The 18,789-nt window shown below is 34.4% G+C and overlaps 1 protein-coding gene across 2 annotated transcripts; it reads left to right on the top strand.

Annotated features, from left to right (window-relative positions):
- Positions 1 to 186: 186 nt before the first annotated feature.
- Positions 187 to 17,362, top strand: LOC125074293 (synaptic vesicle glycoprotein 2A-like). 2 transcript variants are annotated; one of them, XM_047685585.1, is made up of 13 exons: positions 187 to 201; positions 6,412 to 6,563; positions 8,284 to 8,429; positions 8,897 to 9,044; positions 9,693 to 9,855; positions 10,364 to 10,582; positions 11,143 to 11,263; positions 12,255 to 12,386; positions 12,490 to 12,582; positions 12,906 to 13,186; positions 14,123 to 14,340; positions 14,484 to 14,643; positions 15,167 to 17,362. In XM_047685585.1, exons 2-13 carry the CDS (start codon positions 6,449 to 6,451, stop codon positions 15,312 to 15,314), a joined length of 1,944 nt encoding a protein of 647 aa, XP_047541541.1. In that variant the 5' UTR covers positions 187 to 201; positions 6,412 to 6,448; the 3' UTR covers positions 15,315 to 17,362. The 2 variants fall into 2 exon arrangements, with proteins under 2 accessions (XP_047541541.1, XP_047541540.1); XM_047685584.1 differs by lacking the exon at positions 187 to 201 and adding an exon at positions 492 to 626.
- Positions 17,363 to 18,789: the final 1,427 nt, after the last annotated feature.

The following is an 18,789-nucleotide window of genomic DNA, read 5'->3' as shown; positions in this document are numbered from 1 at the left end:
AAGACACATTATATGACCATAGAACGTACAGCAGGTTCTAAATAGCAAATATTTATATAAATTTTGCACATATCACGAGCAATAAATAATCACAATGTAATTTGTAAAATATTTTTAAACATCAGTGTAGTGTTGCTTTAAGTGTGCATAAAAGGCTAGAAACATAACGATAACAGCATCTTTGCTTAAAGCTTAAGAATTGTAAGTAATGCTTTTTTATATTTAAGCAATAATCTTTTATATTTACTACACATACAATTTATTTTCAGTGTAAATTTCATGCATAATATTATTTAATTTTACATTATTTATTTATTTTATTTTGCTCCTTAAAAGCCCAGAAAAAAATTCTAGCTTAAAATTACACATTGCCTTCAATCATTAGTAAATGTGATACATCACTTTTCATTCATTCAATTTTTTTTATCGAATAAGTTGAGAATTACTTAATTTAAATTACAGCTTCCTGTGATTGTGTTTAATCTGTGTTAGCCTCACTTTGTCTTGTCTTGACTTCTTCTCGCATGTTTATTTTGTTTATTTGCGTGATCAATATTGTAATTATAATGAAAATAAGTGCCTGATATCTTCCGTTCGTTGTTAAATTAGAATTATTGCAATAAACCGTGAGTATTATAATGTTTCCGCTGCATAAAATCATATACGTCAATGTTTTAATTTCTATATAAATTCACATATTTTGCTTATAGCATAGAACAATTGATTTGTTCATTTAAAGATAAGTTATCAGTGTTAAAGGCAGTGTTAGAACTATACAATATTTTGAAATTTTAACTATACTGTTAAAATAGTGTTTTAATTGATTCTGTCAAAATTGAAGCAGTTTTTTACATTTATATATATACATATATATATAACTACATCTCCTTATTGCTTTATTAAATTTTATGTCTTTTATCCAATATAAAAAAGTATTTATTTTTCCTAGTTACTATTATTTTTAATCTTAAATTATTAGTAAAATTTAACTAAATTTAATATTTCTTTATTCGTGTAAAGTGTAAAGATTCGTATTCTTAAGACCATCTGGTAAAATATTTTTTAAATAATTGTTCACAAATTAAGTACCGAAAGAAAAAAAAAATCGAGTCATCGTGATAAAATTACTCAATAATTAAATTTCGAACATGTTACAATCCACATCCTACAACTAAAAGCGTCATATATTTACAGCATATCTTTTTTTCAATGGAATTTTGTCAGATATGTTTTTAGAACTAACATAACCAGCATTGTTGCCCTCTTGAACCTAAGAATACGTCATTAGTATGAGATTTTCATTGTTTGTATTTAAATTTTAAATTCAACTATGAAACAACATATTTTTAAACTGTCCATAACATATACTAAGCATCTGTTAGTTACTGATAAATACACTGTAAATACATTGGGATATTTTTTCTATTTATATGACTTTCACAATAATATTATATTTATTTAATTGTACTACTTGTAATGCCCATAACTATATGATATTTTATTTTATTTTTTCATTTTAATCGGACAACCAACAGCAATACAATACAATACAATAACACAAGGAAAAAAATTACATTTCAAAATTATCTTGGCAAATGTTCACAGTCTCACCATTTACTACATTACACAATATGTATTAATGAAATAATAAACATAGATCATTTATATATGTGTAAATCATAACACAGGTTTCAAAGTTGAAAGAAATACAATATGGTAATAACGTTATGTTTAAAAAATACCATTTAAACATATTAACATATCAATGATTAGAGTTGAGAATTTTAATAACTATATTTTTTAAAAATTAGAATTGAGCACTAATAAAATTCATCATTTTTCGATTAATTATATAAAATTTATTTGAGAATGTTACGGATTCTGTTAAACAGACATAGAAATAATAAGGGTTAGTATTGGGCACAAATCCCCTTCAAGAAATGTAGACATACTTAAAACAAATATGTGAAATATTATAAAAGTACATAAAAGTTTTAATCAAGCATAAAATGTGTATTGTAGAAACTGTAAACAGAATTGCATTGAACGGATTGTCTGTTGATTTGAAATACTTTTTAATACAAATCGTTGGCATAAAATTAAATAGTAAATGTAAACTGTAAATTGAACTAGTTTGACCAGAATTATTAAAAACTTGCTTTCTTTATAGGCCCACTTGATAAGAGATCACATTATTGTGGTTCTATCCAATTAACTTACATATTTTGCAAAATAATCACCTTTCTACTAATTCTGTGGCCTGTTGATAAAAGGTCCAATGTCAATAACCTTACATTTAGTAATCAGAATATAAAACAATGAACAAATGTTTATTGTTTTATATAATAAATGCCTTTTTTCATAATATTATTCATATTAGTAATGTCAAACTAATGCCGTTTTAGCACCAGGACATTAAGTTACAAAATATTCTACATTTATATATATACATATATATATAACTACATCTCCTTATTGCTTTATTAAATTTTATGTCTTTTATCAAAAATTGTCTTTAAGAAATTCGCACTGTTATCAATAGGACCTATTTAGCACATATTTTTGTTTAAAAAGATTTTTTTTTGGTATTAAACAGCACATTATATTTTATGATATATTATTGCTCTTGGATTTTTGTCCAATAGTCTAGGGTTAAGTACCACTATTTATTCAATATCTGCATATTTTGGTATTACTTTGCATACTTTGGGTATCCTATTGTAATTACTGCAGGCACAAGGGACAAGACATCTTTGGTCCCATGCATTTATGGTGTAAAGAGTGGTTAATATATCTATCAGTGTAATGGTGGGTGGTAGATTTACTAACAGTTGACACAATTGTTGTTCTACCTTCCCATATATACTAAATAAAAATAAACAAAATTTCATGCCATTTTTAAAATAAGATTAGGAAGTGAGCACGACCAAAATAATCACAACTTTGAGAATTGAGAAATTAGTACGCTGGTTCTGGGTTTTCCTTAAATTACAAATGTAAATATCCAATGTAACAGTTTTTATATGAAAAGTTATTACAATTCGAACATTACCTTCTTTGTTTCATGTTCTTTTGTTATTATTTATGTCTATAAGGAGGTTAATATGATAAGTGAAAACTCTTTTCAGGATTTTTGTTTATTATTTCATATAAGAATCCAAATTTAAATTAAAAAAGAGCGATCTTATTCTAGTTTTTAGTATAGAATACTCGATTTAAAAATAACATTTATTGTTTCAAATCCTTGCCCTAAATAATATTATAGATATGAAATTGAGTCTGTTTGTTGGTTACGCTTTTACCTCTTAACTACTCAACTGATCATCAAAAAATTTGTCATATAAATAATCAGGAGTACAATAGTCATAAGGTACTAATACTAATCAAACGCGGGCGAAAACGCGGTCGGTAACTAGTTGTAAATAAAAGGGCGGGTTACTTCAATTACAGTGAACAACATAATCCAATATCCATCCTCATTACTAAGGATGACTATATGTCTGGGAATTTTATTAAATAATTGTTTTGTAATCCATTCCAACTATATTTAGATTTATATATATTTGTTTATGTAAATAAATGAAATGAAATATTAAGGATAATAATACTTTTTAATATTTAAATAATTTATTTAATTTAAACATTTACTAATTGCCTCATTAAATTGATGTTTTTTTTTTTAATTAAACCTTTTTCGTTTTGTTTAAAATATAACTGATTTGATTTAATATAACTAGTAAAACCTTATTGGTCAAAAATGCATAAACATTATTAAAGTTAAATTATAATGAGTTTTTTATTAAGAAATGATTGATTTAACATACAAACTTTCACCCCCCTTTTCACACCCTTAAAGGATGATATCGAAAAATACTAACCTATCCCCTTACCTATATGACTCATCTATCTCCAAACGAAATTTCGTCCAAATCGGTTTAGGCCTGAAGAGGTAACAGACAGAGTTATTTTCGCATTTATAATATTAGTAGGGATCAAAGATTAGTAAGTCGTAGATTGAGATAAAACCCTAATGAGCTGCTATTTAAGTTTAAATTATATATTATTATATGCTCCGATTGCATATAGTACGATACAGCATATATTTTAGTGTTATGTATTGTGTTCAAGTGGCCTAAATAAATGTATCCAGTTTTGAGTAAGATTTTTTTTAAGATATAGGTAGGCGGACGGGTTATTGATCTATATAAACAATGGTGCTTAATTTTAACCATTCCTTACATCGCCAATGCGCCACCAACATTGGGAAATAAGACGTTACGTCCCTTGTTACACTGGCTACTGCTGGTACTGCTGTTTGGCAGTAGAATATCTGATGAGTGGCATGTACCTAGCCAGACTTATCTGCACAAAGTATAGTGAAATAAATAAATTAATTAATGAATAGAGTATGTATTTTGAGTAAGGAACTTTTGTCATTCGGTTTTTGATAGAAATGTCAGGCGTCTTAATATCTAGTGGAATTTTATTTAACATAACATCGACCGTTACGATTGAAGTGTGGTCGTAGGTTCCAGAATATTCTCATAATAATTTTAAACTGTTCATATATTCTCATTTATAAAATTGCCCGCCTACGAACGAATTTATATTATTTCAAGGACGTTCCAACCGTACCAAACAGCTCGTTTACTATATTTTACAATAGCACTCATTCCAGCATTTTCACGTACACGGAGATTTCACTATATGTATTTTAATAACATCCTATTTGTAACTTAAATTTAATTAACGAAGCAATTAAATTTTTCAAATATACAGTCAGCGTCAAAAATACGTGACACAGGAAAATGTTGTCAGTGACTTAATTAATTAATTTATTTATTTTAGGATCACCGAAATGACACACAGTGACCAATTCAGTTGGTATATTTATTGGTAACCACGACATGCATAGACTTAGACTAAGCGTATCGAATTCAAAATTAAATGAAATATTAAAAATAAGAATTATTATATTAGATTATAGACCATATATTCTCTTTTGAAGAATGATAATAAAACAGTACAATGAGCTATCACCATATGAACCCCGAGTGTAATATCAGAGACTTCCATTATGCAATGTTCTAGAATATGTCCATATCCAATTTATTATGTAAATTATTATATGACTTGTGATATACTTTTTTTATTTTTTAATTACACAAGGAAGCAACTGTTACGATGTATAAGGTCTGATGTTACATTACTGTAACTATTATATACATAACCATTTTTACTATATTCTAAATGGCTACTGACTGCGTGTGAGGAAGGGAGGCAAATTCAGGTATGAAAAACTTCACCTGAGTTTGACTACTCTTGGAACTGTTTTTTCTCTTAAAAACAAGATTAAGATTTATTCCAATACATGGCGTTCGATTTTCAAAATCATCTCGGTTTAACCCCCTATGAATACTATACCTATATAGGTTACTAACTAACCTATTACCTAGTTACGCTGATTTTCTGTTGACGGATTATTCTAGCGACCGTTCATTTTAATCTAATTAAATACAGAACTTTTTGTTGCATTGTATGTGATTCTACGTTTACATAACTCTAGTCTTCGTTATTATGTTTTAGCGTCGTAAAAATTATAACATGACCACATTATATGACCGAGCTAAAGATAAATCTGTTTTTATAAACAAAACACTAGTATGTACATAGTTTTCAACCGCGGCTTGGCTGCTTGTGTGGGGAGGGGGATATGTACCTTATGTCGTTTTCTGTACCTCAGGTATAATGCATGTGAATAGTTGAGACATTAAAGCGTAATAAATAAACATATTATCGCAATAATAATATTATTTAGGGTGGTAGGCGGTAGGTTGCATTGCATTATTTTGTTTTATTCATAAACTTGCACTCATATACAATAGTAAGCAAATAATATAGCGTTAAAAGACAAAAATATGTTGACAAAGTTGAATGTCATAATTATGAGCATAACTGAGTTAGTACGCGTTGTCCTAGGTTGATCGCCTAAAAATGTTGTGTTCCGTATATATTATTTAAGGAATACTCAAAGTCGACTGTATGAAAAAGATTTTTAGCATACACATTTTTGTAGCTAACTGTACATTTAATAAATATGACTAAAAATGAACAATAAAATTTATTCGGTTAACTGTACTGAAATTTTATATCTAGAGTAATGTTTTTTTTTCTATACATATTTGGGAATATATATTTAAATACAATGTATGTATAGTATTAACTAAGGTCTAGCAACGCTTTCGCATCTATCTCCCTCATTTCCACCTTTCTCTCTCTTACATGTTGTAATCGTTAATAGATATAGACTTCTGCTGTCTTTGCAAAACGTCGTCCTGTGGCTTAAATTACTTTTTTAAAACCTCAGTTTCTCTTAATAAATCTATTAATTTGTCATATGTTAATTTCCAGATGTATCGCAATATAGTTTTTATTGACACCCCGCACAATGGAGGAACAGGCGTGCTTAGTGCGCACACGCTCCGACTCTGAGAGCTCGTCAAAACTGGGCAGCTTCGGGTCCATTTCGCACACAATGACTTACACGGAGACGAGACTTAGCGGTAATTATATTTTTGTTTTTCAAGAGATATACGCACCGAATTTGAATGTATTTTTTTTAAATGTGCCCTTTAAAATTTGATTCGCCAATCGTCTAAAGTTTTGACAGATTAAAAAAATTGGCGCGAATTTAATTGGGGAATTATTTTGAGCATGACATACTTTTGACTTGATTAACTGCAAATTTATATTTAAATAAGCTTTTTTTAAAAAAAAAAACATTATAATTATTTATGATTAAAATATTCTCACGTAATTGTCGAATGTATACTGTTTGCTAATAAGGATATTTGTGAAGTATATAAAATTTTTAGGTTTGTTGTTAAGCATAGTACACAGCGATACAAATCTTTTGGAGAACTTCTAGCTAGGAGACCAGTCATAGCTTGATTGCTGTGCAATCTGTATTAAGGAGAAACACTGACTCCCTAGTTTGTAACTATCAAAATACATTTTTCATCCATGCCACGTGTTTTCTAAATAACTCGTATTGGAAATATTATTACATTCTATAAATCATAATTTTATTCTATACACGTCATATTATTTCACGGCTTAACAATTCGAATTCGAAATTCAAAAGAAACAAAAACAGTACAAGGAAGTCTATTTAATGGCCGTCCTGTGTGTGTGGTTTTGGGAAGACTGATAGTCCTCAATACTAAATTGCGCAGTTATACAAATTTCTTTTAGAGCTAACTCATATTAGTTAAAATTATAATTACATATCAAAATTACTAGCTTATTTACTTTGACCTTGATAAAAATCTTTATTGAATACACTAACTTCATAAATAATTGTGAAAAATCACCGTTTCTGAAGACGAAACTTCTCATGGACTCATCTTGCGGGTGCCGGGTCCATTGAAACTTCGAGCAGTTCCCGGGCTGTAGGTTTAAGGGGACCTATTTGCAATAGGCATCGACCGTCGCCTTCACTGCTCGTGACTTCAACCTAGCCAAATTTGGTAGGAACCCATTAGGACAGCTTTGGATATTCGTTATGACATAGAACAATAAAAAAAATGCTTTCATTTGAAATAGAAAACAAAATATCCAATTCAATGAAATAGTTAGTGACAGAAAATTCCGAGACATTAGTCACAAGTTAAGCGACCTTTCAGGTATCGAATAACGTCGGGGCTTAATCGCAAGACGATTGATCGCACTTGTCGGATAAATTACAAACTCGAAACGGTTTAGTTACACAAAGATTAAATCGATTTAGTCGATGAAACTTAGCGTTAGAGAAATGCAATACCTTGTCTGGTGTTATAATCCGCGCTTTGAGAATGACTTGGAACTTTGTTCAAGTATTTCGTAAATGTCAGGTCTCGAGTGAAGTATTTCGAATAAATCTGACAAAGTCGAAGGTGAAGAATGTAAATAATTAAAAAGATCACCATGTATAACAAAATACTTATCAGTTTTTTAAATTGACAACGCTTGCAGAAAGATACGTAGTGGTAGTGGCTTTGTACAAGTCTGTCAGGGTAGGTTCCACTGGCTGATCATATAGTCTACCGACAAATAGCACTACTTAGTATAGGTGTGTTCCGGTTTGAAGGGTGAGTGGACAGGCACAAATGACATAAAATCAGGAGGAATTATTAATTAAAGTACCAATATTTATGGGCAGTGGTGACCATTAATCATCAGGGGGCTCATTTGCGAGCTGCCTAGCTTAGAAGTAAATCAAACTTGAACATATTTTGTCTCCAGGGACAGAAGGAGCTGGCGAGCCCGCCAGCGCTACCAACATGACGAACATGCCACCGGAAAACCCAGAAGGGAATGAAAGTGGCGAACTTCTTGATTACAACGACTCAAGTGTACTGGAACAGTTCCATGAGGATGCACTACGGCAGGTTGGTGAATGTTGACCAAACCGTCTAAGTTTGGTTTTAATATTAAAAAAAATCCTTTTTTTTCTTTTGTAATCGTTTTTTTTATAATACCATGTAAATGTAAAAAATACAAGTTACTTAACATGTCTGTGGAGCTACAAATAAAAAAGTGTCTGTGACATATGGACGGACAGACAGACAGACAGACAGACAGACAGACAGACAGACAGACAGACAGACAGACAGACAGACAGACAGACAGACAGACAGACAGACAGACAGACAGACAGACAGACAGACAGACTTACAGACAGAAATGACATGACGAATCTATAAGGGTTCCGTTTTTTGCCATTTGGCTACGGAACCCTAAAAAAGAAATGTCCAGTTTATCTATTAAAATGGCGTCTTGGAGCGCCGGTGTTCCGCGTACATTTTTTTGTTATTGGTTTGGTCTATCCCAGGAGAGTTATATTTTCCTATTCCAGGCTGGGTGTGGTTTGTCCCAAGCGCGCGTATACCTCGCAGTGTGTTTGGCTGTGGCCGGAGCGTCCTTAGAGCTCGCGTCGATTGCCTTCGTTCTGCCTTCAGCGGAGATCGAACTCTGCATCTTACCTCACGAGAAGAACTGGCTCGGTACGTGTGTAAATAATTCCGATAGCTTTTTCTTGAATTTGAATTTTCAGTGTTATTTTAAATGGGTTACGTACGTAACGTGTTCAAGTATACATAAGTATATTTATGTTGTTGGGAGGGGGGGGGGGTTCGTTATAAATACGATTGTAATAGGAAGAGAATTGAAAACAGTTTCAATAAAAACCTATATATATAAAAGCGAAATATAAATCACTGATTAATCACGAAATCTCTGAAACTATAATACCTACAAACTTGAAATTTGGCAGATAGCTTCCTTATAGGGTGTAGATATCCGCTAAGAAAGAAAGCGGATTTCACGAAACTCCACCCACCAAGTTTGTGTTTTACAAATAGCGCGCGGATAAAGCCGCAGGTGCAGTTAGTTTTATACAATAATATTAGGTTTACAGTGGTGGATTAATGAATCAAAAAATTTTATTTAGCTAGCTCGATGGAAATTTAAGACTTCCTGAAAGATTTTTCAAAGAACCGTACGCCAACACGACTGCACTCCGAACTACACTACGATATCTTTTGCGTAGCTTACCGAAAATTCAGTGATGATAATTCCTCATTGTATATCAATTTGATTGTAGAGGTTTCGTCATGAGGAAAAGTATAACATAAAGGGAATGGTTCCTCCAGTGCTGATCAGCATAATGGGCTGGTCGCTGGGCGCGGTGGGCTGGGGCGCGCTGGCGGAGCGCGGCGGGCGGCGGCGCGCGCTGCACTCCGCGCTCGCCGTCAACGCCGTGTTCGCCGCCATCGCCGCCTTCATGCCCACCTACGGCACCTTCATGATGGCCCGGTACGAGCGACTGGCGACACCGGACTGTCGTTATATTTATGACTTATAAAAAAGTCTTCCATATGTCGCTGAATTTTCTGATATTTTGGAGATCTAGATATTTCTATCGAATTTTTGGCAGCGTTCGTTTTAAAAAGTTTATTAATGTATTTAAAAAAAATCAAATCAAATTATGATTTATTTAAAAACATAGTATTAGTCATTTTACACGACCAAATTAAAATGAAAGCTACTATCGATTAGATATGTAGATACACCTAGAAGATACATAAATTGCACTACTCCTTATCTCGGGCGGGCTACTTGAGCATTATGCTCTGTTCATCCCGGCTGGGACGGTACCACCCTCTTATCCGAAATTCTACTTTCAAACAGCAATACCTACTATTGTCGTGTTTCACTTCAAAGGTTGAGTCTGCCAGTGTAACTAGAGGGACAAGAGACTTAACATGAGTTTCTTTGGCAACCTCGGCCAATGTAACCGCGGCCTCGCGGCCGGCGCGTGCAGGTTCTGCTCGGCGATCGGGTCGGGCGGCATCCTGTCGGCGGGCTGCACGTACGCGGGCGAGGTGGCGGCGCGCGGGGTGCGCACGGCGCTGCTGGCGACGCTGGCGGGCGGCATGGCGGGCGGCGTGCTGCTGTCGGCGGGGCTGGCGCGCGCCGTGCTGCCGCCCACGGGCGAGCGCGCGCTGGCCGACAGCCGCGAGCACTTCAGCGCCTGGCACCGGTACTGCGATTATACTGGACCCCATCATTGGCTGCCGGCTCCTGCGGGACCTACACGAGCATCAGCTGATTTGTTGCCGACGTTATGGTTTCCGTCGGGGTCGCTCAGCCAGTGAGCTTCTAGTTTACCTGACAAATAGATGGACGAAAGCAGTTGAGTCCATTCGGAAGGTTTGGACACAGCGAAGGACTTAGGAAGCACTTCTTTCGATGCTTCCTTCCTATAGGCTTCCTGTGAAAATATGCAACTGGATTACCAGCTTTTTGGCAGATCATCAATATACAGCCGACGGCACCATAGACACCATTTTTATCAGCCACGCTAATACTTCACGGGAACACACAAAGTCTTCCTGCCTTGAGGAGAAAGTTTGAAGCTTATTCTAACTCAGTTTCTCGATAACATATGTTTCCAGTGTTCCATCACAGCCTAACACAAACATGAAATTTCAATAGTGTCTTCTTGGAAACTACAATCTTCGGTTGATTTTCAATTCTTCAACACTACTAGACTTATTTTAGCTCCTATAATTAAAACGTAACAATAACGTCGTCTTCCAGATACCTGCTGCTCTGCACGATACCAATCCTCGCGTCGCTGATCAGTTTGATATGGACGCAGGAGTCGCCCCGGTATCTGCTAGATGTCGGACGAGAGGTCGACGCCATGATGGTGTATCAGGTAAAATACTCTTTGGTCAACAAAACAAAACAGTCGGTACTCTTGAAGTGAGAACTTCTTATGAGGAGGGTGAACCGCTTCGTTACGTAACGCGTTTCGGCGCCAGTCTGTCTGGCTTCCCTTTCCGTTCATACGGCAGCGGTAGACAGGCTCCCCCATAACCCTCAGGACTAAACTTATTTCAGACAGACATTTTTTTTAAGTTATCACTTCTGTCGGACGTCCCGTGACGTGCACGTGTTCTTTTTCGACGGGGAATTTTGACATGTTAAAGATTAAGTTTATGTAAATACAGATCTTTGCATATCTTCTGTTCTAATTGAAAAAGGAATAAAAATAAACAAACCTTAGATTTACGTATTCCATGCGATTTGCTAATGACTCAGCTATATTGTGCACCACTAACAGTTCTTGATTAATATAACTTTATTATACCACACTATTAAACTTAACTACTCATATCCATTTTAATTTGACTTCCAAAATTCCTATAATAGTTTCGTCGACGTTCAAAACACAATTTTTTCGCAAAACCATAGTGAATATCATAGATTATTCAAGCTCTCGACCAATGATGTCGCGGCAACTCAATGTTTTTGTTTATTTGTATTTTGTCCTCTTGTATATATATACTATAGATATAATTGTGATGGGTTTGGTATTATAATGTTGTAAAATAAGTATGATGTCGTCCGATCGATTTCGGTCACGTATCAACTACGCAGGACTTATTAAAGTGAGTTCGCAAACACAGGTGCACTCTATTTCGTCACTCTCATAATCCGACGGGACAGCAAATCCGATATGATCGGAAAGATTTAAGACGCAGCCTTTAAGTGCCGAGGGAAGGGTGTGTATACACATCCATCTTCCACAAAAACTTATTTTTATCTCGAACCTCGGCATATGTGGCCTCATATAGAGCCACTAGACCGACGAGGCACATAAAGAAGCGTAGGTGAAAGTAAAGTGTACGTCCGCGGGTGCGCAGAGCATGCACGTGAGCAACCAGTCGCGCGTGTGCGGCGCGGCGCGCGAGGCGGAGTACCGGCTGGGCGAGCTGGCGCTGCCCGCCAAGCGCCGCCCGCCCGCGCTGCACCACGTGCGCCACTCGCTCAAGATGGTAACTACGCGCATCTAACTCTATACTGTGTTAGACCTGTTCACTCGACGGAGTCGATAGTTGTCTTTTAAAAATATTTAATAGTGACATACCTTACCGACAGTTCTGGCAGGCGTTTTTCCAAATATTCTCGAGTACCTACAGAAATACGACGCTCTCTTTGGCTGGGATGCTACTCTTCGCTGTTGCTATACAAGTAAGTCGTTATATTTAAGCATCTTCAGATATGGTAAAAAAATATGTACTTGCAAAGTAAATTCAAAATATAAGTCGAAATCTTTATTCATTATCCTTTATTTTTTTCCTAATTTGAGAAAACAAGCTAAAGAAACTTAGGATTACTCAATAATTAATAGTGTTTAATACTTTCAAACTTTCGACTGCTACTAAAAATATCTCCATAGGAAAGTTAGTTTTATTGGTCAGGCATATGGTCGGAATGCAATACCTCAGGTTTTACAGCCACAAGGACAACGCAGATGAGATTCATGATGATTTTCCTTTTTTTTTTTTTTTTAGTTTTATCTGTCGTCGTACATACCAGCGACTGTCATGAAAATCGAGACGGAAGCGTACGATGCGTCCAAACAGACGATACAGAACGTGACTTACGAGGGCGTACATTACAATGAGACGTTGGAAAACATCGACTTTATCGACGTTTCGTTCAGGAATTGTACGTTCCGTGACATCCTTATGTCTCACGTTGAATTCATCAATTGCTCCTTCGTGAACACGGCGCTTTCGAATATCAAGACTTCGTATACCGCGTTTAGGGGAGCCGTCTTCGTTAATAGCACGTATGTTTTTAAATTTTTTTATTTGAACGTTCGCTACACAATCGACTTCGAACGTTGATTGTGTTCCAAAAGTGAACTTTATATAACTTTTTATTACTGAACTCTTTAATGCAAATTTAATTTTGATAGAGCGTGAATTGATTATCAATAAAAAAAAAATATATGTCAAAATTTAAAATAAAATTTATTTATTTACAGTTTTACTAGGTATGATGTAAGGATTACAACGATCATACATACATCAAATTCTGTTCAGACATTTAAAAATGACTGTGGTATAAATAAATTGGCATACATATACCGTGATAACATAACACTTCTTTTTGGACAGTTAAGTAAACAGTCATTGGACGATCTCGGTAGTGCTCCCATTTGAAGTTACTTGGTTCTCAATCTATAGTGCTGACTCATCCTTTAACCCCCACTATGTTCTGATTAGACTAAGTTGATATCAACGGGAGAAATATTGGACTGGAATTGATGTGATATCATTGGTCGAAATTTAAAAAAATTATTTCAGTTATCCATAATTTCGTGGATGATGCAATTCTAAGGATTGTTTATCTCAGCTCTTCTTGACGTTGGAACAAGTTATAGAAAGAGATACCCTCGTTTTCAATCCGTTCGAAAATTAAATGAGATATTCGTAAATGTATGTATTGTATATGTTTTGGTTTGTTAAGTACATTAGATTTTATAAAGAAAATAAACAAGTGTTAATTTGATGTCATTTTAATCAAACTATGTATTTTGATGTTTTAATAAGATTATAAATAAATTTTGATGACAATAATTTAAAAAAAAAAATCTTAGCCAATGTGCTGGAATCATTCGTACATCACCACATGTCCTTCAGACGTCACCGCACCCGCGATATGTCGGAATCAATAATAATAATAATAAAAGTTCGAAGCTCACCTCGGCCCCCGCCCGCAGCGTCATCGACACGGACATGGAGGTGGGGCGCGAGCTGGACGCCGAGTGCGTGCTGAACGCCAGCACCGTGCGCGGCATGCGGGGCGCCTGCGCGCGCCGCGCCGACCTGCGCTGGGCGCAGCGCGGCCGCCTCGCCGAGCGCACCTACGCCGCGCACGCCGCGCTGCTGGCCGCGCCGCTGCTGGCGCTGCGCCGCCTGCACCGCCCGCCCGCGCACGGTGCGTGTCATCAGACAGACAGACATCATCATGTTACTTTTAATTATATCACACCAAAATAATATTTAAATTCATTTAGTTTTATTTTTATGATGTCTACCATTAATTTATCACTGTATTGACTAAAGAAATCTTTTTTTCAGTGATAATATGTGCGTCTTGCATATTGCTATCTCCTTCGCTCTACGTGGCGCAGAGTGAGACAGCGCTTTACATAGTGGAGGCGGTGTACGGCCTACTAATTATGATAATATTCTTCAGTGTCGCTGTTAAAGTACTTGACACTTACCCAGCTAACTTGAGGTGAGTTGTTTAACATCTCGATAATTCCATCCGTCAATTTTGTTTAGTGGTTTATTAGGTAAACAATGATGTGTTTATCTCTTTCTTTTGAATCTCAATTTAATGCGACAGAAAGAGAGAAATCAGAGTTTAACTGAACACTAGCACTCAACAGTTTGTAAGTAAAGCTAATAGTTTTTTTCTATTAAGTAATATATATATCGATTTTAAGCGATTGCGTCGTATGGTCTTCGACGGATTAGAACAGAGTCCATTTCAAATCGTGATGTCTTAGTTTTACCGTCTGGTGGAACAAAACGAGCATAAATCAAGTAGTTAGTAGACAAAAGTATAATTGATCAGTCAAGTCCATGTTTGTCCATAACCTTTTAAAGGTGGCTGTTAAACCACTTATACGCGTATCGCTTTCTAACACTATCAACGAGGATGTCAAATCAAACGTTCGTCTAAAATAACCGATCAACGCAGAGATGTCATTACATTTCATCGCTTTCGTTTGGAAATATATATAATGTACTTGCAGGTGTACAGCCCACGGTCTGATCCTGTCCATCACGTACATGGCGGGCGCGGCCGTGCGGGGGATGGGGGAGTTTGGACCATTCGTCAGCTGCATACTGTGCGCACTCTTCGCGCTCACGGCCACTGCGTTCGCGACCCGCATACGGTAGAGCGGGACGGAGATATGGCCACCTACGTGCAAGACAAGGACGGTTATATTAATTGTCAAAATTTAAAAGTGGATAGTTGTAATATAACGTTCGAAATTTCGAAAACGAATGATTAATTAAGGTATGAAGTTTAAAAATATCTTTAATATGGATTTACTAAACAAATGCGGCTTAATTTATAAATGTTGTTTAATGGTCGTTTAGTTACATAGCTTTGTCTCTTTCTGTCTTAACTATTCGACATTCGATAGAAGAAGACAGCATTATATAACTAATTACCCTCTAAAGAACATTTATAGAAAGCCGATAGGAAATAAAAAATGATTCCTCGAAACTGACATATTGATCAATTAAATAGCAATATTGTTGGCAATACTTATTTAATACGACAGAGGACTATAACTTTGTCATTCCTACTAAACAAAGAACCATTTCATTTATTGTAACTTTCATAAATCATAAATAAAACTAATTAAAATGATTATAAACTCAACCTTCTTGTACGGAAATGTACCAACCAGAAACACTATTTAAAGGTTATTAAGATTAAAATGAAGATTTTTACAGTGACTAATATTATGGGGTTTCTTTTTAAATCTTAAGTTTTTATCGATTCTGCTTGTTGAAACATTTCCGTACAACGCGGTCCAATTCATGATAATTTAACCTTTAATTCCTATATAAATAGGGGTTATAATTACAATAAACAATAAAAGTTATTAAAGAATGTTGAAAATAAGAACTGAAATTCAAGAAAACAAAACAATTTTAATTTAAAAAAAAAGAACGAAAATAAACTTCCATGATTATTATTAATATTAAATAATAAAAATAAATCGGTAAACTAAGACTAATTGGATTAAAATTCAAATAATATTAGAGTTTTGATAAAACTCCCACCGAAATTATACCTAATAGTTAAACTAATTCTTATTTAAATTAAAACGTACTTTTTTTTCGCTTATTTCTGGCCAAAGGCGATAGTCGTATTTTGGATTATGGCAACATCCTTTTAAATGGTTTTTAAAAAATGGCGGTGACAAACAATGAAATGAAACGTGTAATAAATTGGCAGCTAAAATGTATAAAAAATATGTAAATATTGTAATAAATTTAAAACGTTATTTAAATAAATTTTTGAAATTGTTCTAACCGTTAACGAATTCACTTATTAAACGTGTTTGTGGGTGATCTGTGAAACAATCTTCAAGTTTCCAGTGGCATACCTGCTTGACCCTAGAGTCAAGGGGGGACGTGCCTGGGTCTGCACGCCTTGTAGGGGTGACCTAGGCGTCTTTGATAATAGTCAACCATTTAATATTACTTTTTAATTTAACTTTTCCAAAGAAACTTGAGGAACTTTTAATTAACATTACAAAAGTCCTCTACTTATTAAGTAACTGTCTACTGTCAATTGACTGTATAATACGTTTTGTTCCTCAAACCAAACGGTTGCATTTTTGTTCGTCTCCTTTTAATTGTCAAATAAATAATGTCAGTTATCTCTGTTTAACTGGACACCCACTGAGCAAAGTTGATAACTGAACCCGTTCATTAGGCTTAAATTAAATCTTCCTCCGATGTAAAAATATAACCGTGTTGTGATTTAATAATTATAATATTCGAAAGATCCTATAGATAAAAACATACGTTTCGACTCGAAATAGTTTAACAATTAAATTAATATCTAATTAACTAAATAGTCATTTTTCTAATACAATCTTGCACTACTCATATACCTAGATTATTAAATTAGTTGCGTTTTAGTCATTGGTCTAGCCGATGGGGATTCCCCGTGGAATTGTAAATGAAGACGAAATGGACTATCATGATCATTATGTAAATTTTTAGTTTTAATAAATGAGTTATCTCGTAACGTCCGTCTTCGTATCCTTTGAATATTAAATATTTCTGAATAAGGCAAAAAATAATAATATTTTATACAGATTAACAAGGAATTGAATATATTTTGAAAAATTACTTTGTTTCTAAAGCTTTCTCTATGGCGGTTTTAATTTGTGCATGTACCAGGACTGTAGCTCCTTTTTTGATATTGTGATGTAGTAGCCTAAGGCATTCGCCTGTTGTACGTAACTTACAACAGTTACGTACAACAGGCGAATGCCTTAGGCTACTACATCACAATATAGGTAGGCGGTCGGGTAAATGGGCCTGATGTTACGTGACCCCCGCCGCCCATAGAGGATGGTGCTGTAAGTAATATTAACCATTCCTTACATCGCCAATGCGCCACCAAACTTGGGAACTAAGATGTTATATCCGTTGTGCCTGTAGATACAATATCTCACTCACTCTTCAAACCAGAATACAATAATACTAAGCGCTGCCATTTAGCGATAGAATATCTGATGAGTGGGTGGTACCTACCGAGACGGGCTTGCACGAAGCCCTACCACCAAAGTAACTAAGTAGCACATGTTGCCCACCTCTTAATTCGGCCTTGAATATACAAACCGCATAGCGTAGTATGTATTGTATTTATCAAAACATTTCTAAAAATACGTAAGCAACAAATCATAATTGCGTTTTAAAACGATTTTATTTATCTTATTTTCAATAAAGATCTCAACAATCGAAGTCATTTAAAATAAGAATTTAGAAAAACAAAAAGGTCTTGTCATTTTGTATAGAAGAAACAACAATAAGACAAAAATTTATTACTATTTACATAACATTTTTGTATTTATTATCTGTAAAGTATTTCTGAACTGTAGTTACATTTAAAAAAAAATTATAAAAGCTGTTTTTGGACCAAATTCACTTGACATTAACAAAAGGGTTTCAAACGAAAATTGAATGGAATATATTTATATTAAATTATTTGGTGTGTAATTTTTTTTAATGTTTTATCATGTATATTGTGGTTTTGCTAAAGAAAAATGTGTTAGTATGGTGTTAAGACTCTTGGGTGTATTCAGTTGGGTCAGTTTAGCATTTACAATAACATATTTGAAAACTCCGAGTTTAAATAAACTTAAATGAAATTTAAATCTTTTTTTAAAATGTTTTTTTATCAGTTTCAATAAAAATCCAATGTTTTGTTTCGATTTGTATTATATAACTATTACTTAGTTCGTTACGTATTGCAATGTCTTTTTTTTTGTAAAAAAATAAATCTGATACGATTTATGTTGATGGTACAACGTGACCGTCAGCAAAACAAACCACAGATACTTTGATATTTATGTTATAACATTTAAATCTATGAACGGAAACATCCAAGTATAAATTTTGTAAATTAACATCACAATAAATATAGTCAGTGTAATTAAAAGTAGTTAAAAAAAAAAGTTATAAAATGATTATTAATAATAATAAATGTTTGATTGTGGTGTGGGATGTTTAAAATGTAAGTAAATGACTGCGTCTTGTAAAGAAATCGCCAAAAGCAGTCGGTAATGTGTGATTCGTTTCAGTAAAAATTGTATAAGATTTGATCGAGAGTGTAGGTAAA

The sequence above is a fragment of the Vanessa atalanta genome, chromosome 27 (assembly GCF_905147765.1).
Source record: "Vanessa atalanta chromosome 27, ilVanAtal1.2, whole genome shotgun sequence".
Classification (NCBI taxonomy): Eukaryota; Metazoa; Arthropoda; class Insecta; order Lepidoptera; family Nymphalidae; genus Vanessa; species Vanessa atalanta.
Note: the sequence above shows the minus strand (reverse complement) of the source record. Positions and strands in the feature narration are given on the sequence as shown.

Excerpts from the sequence above, each read along its gene's own strand:
- LOC125074293 (XM_047685585.1), top strand. The coding sequence starts at position 6,449 with ATGGAGGAACAGGCGTGCTTAGTGCGCACACGCTCCGACTCTGAGAGC. Across the intron at positions 12,387-12,489 it reads TGCGCCACTCGCTCAAGATG|TTCTGGCAGGCGTTTTTCCA; the intron begins GTAACTACGCGC and ends CCTTACCGACAG. Across the intron at positions 14,341-14,483 it reads GCACCGCCCGCCCGCGCACG|TGATAATATGTGCGTCTTGC; the intron begins GTGCGTGTCATC and ends TCTTTTTTTCAG.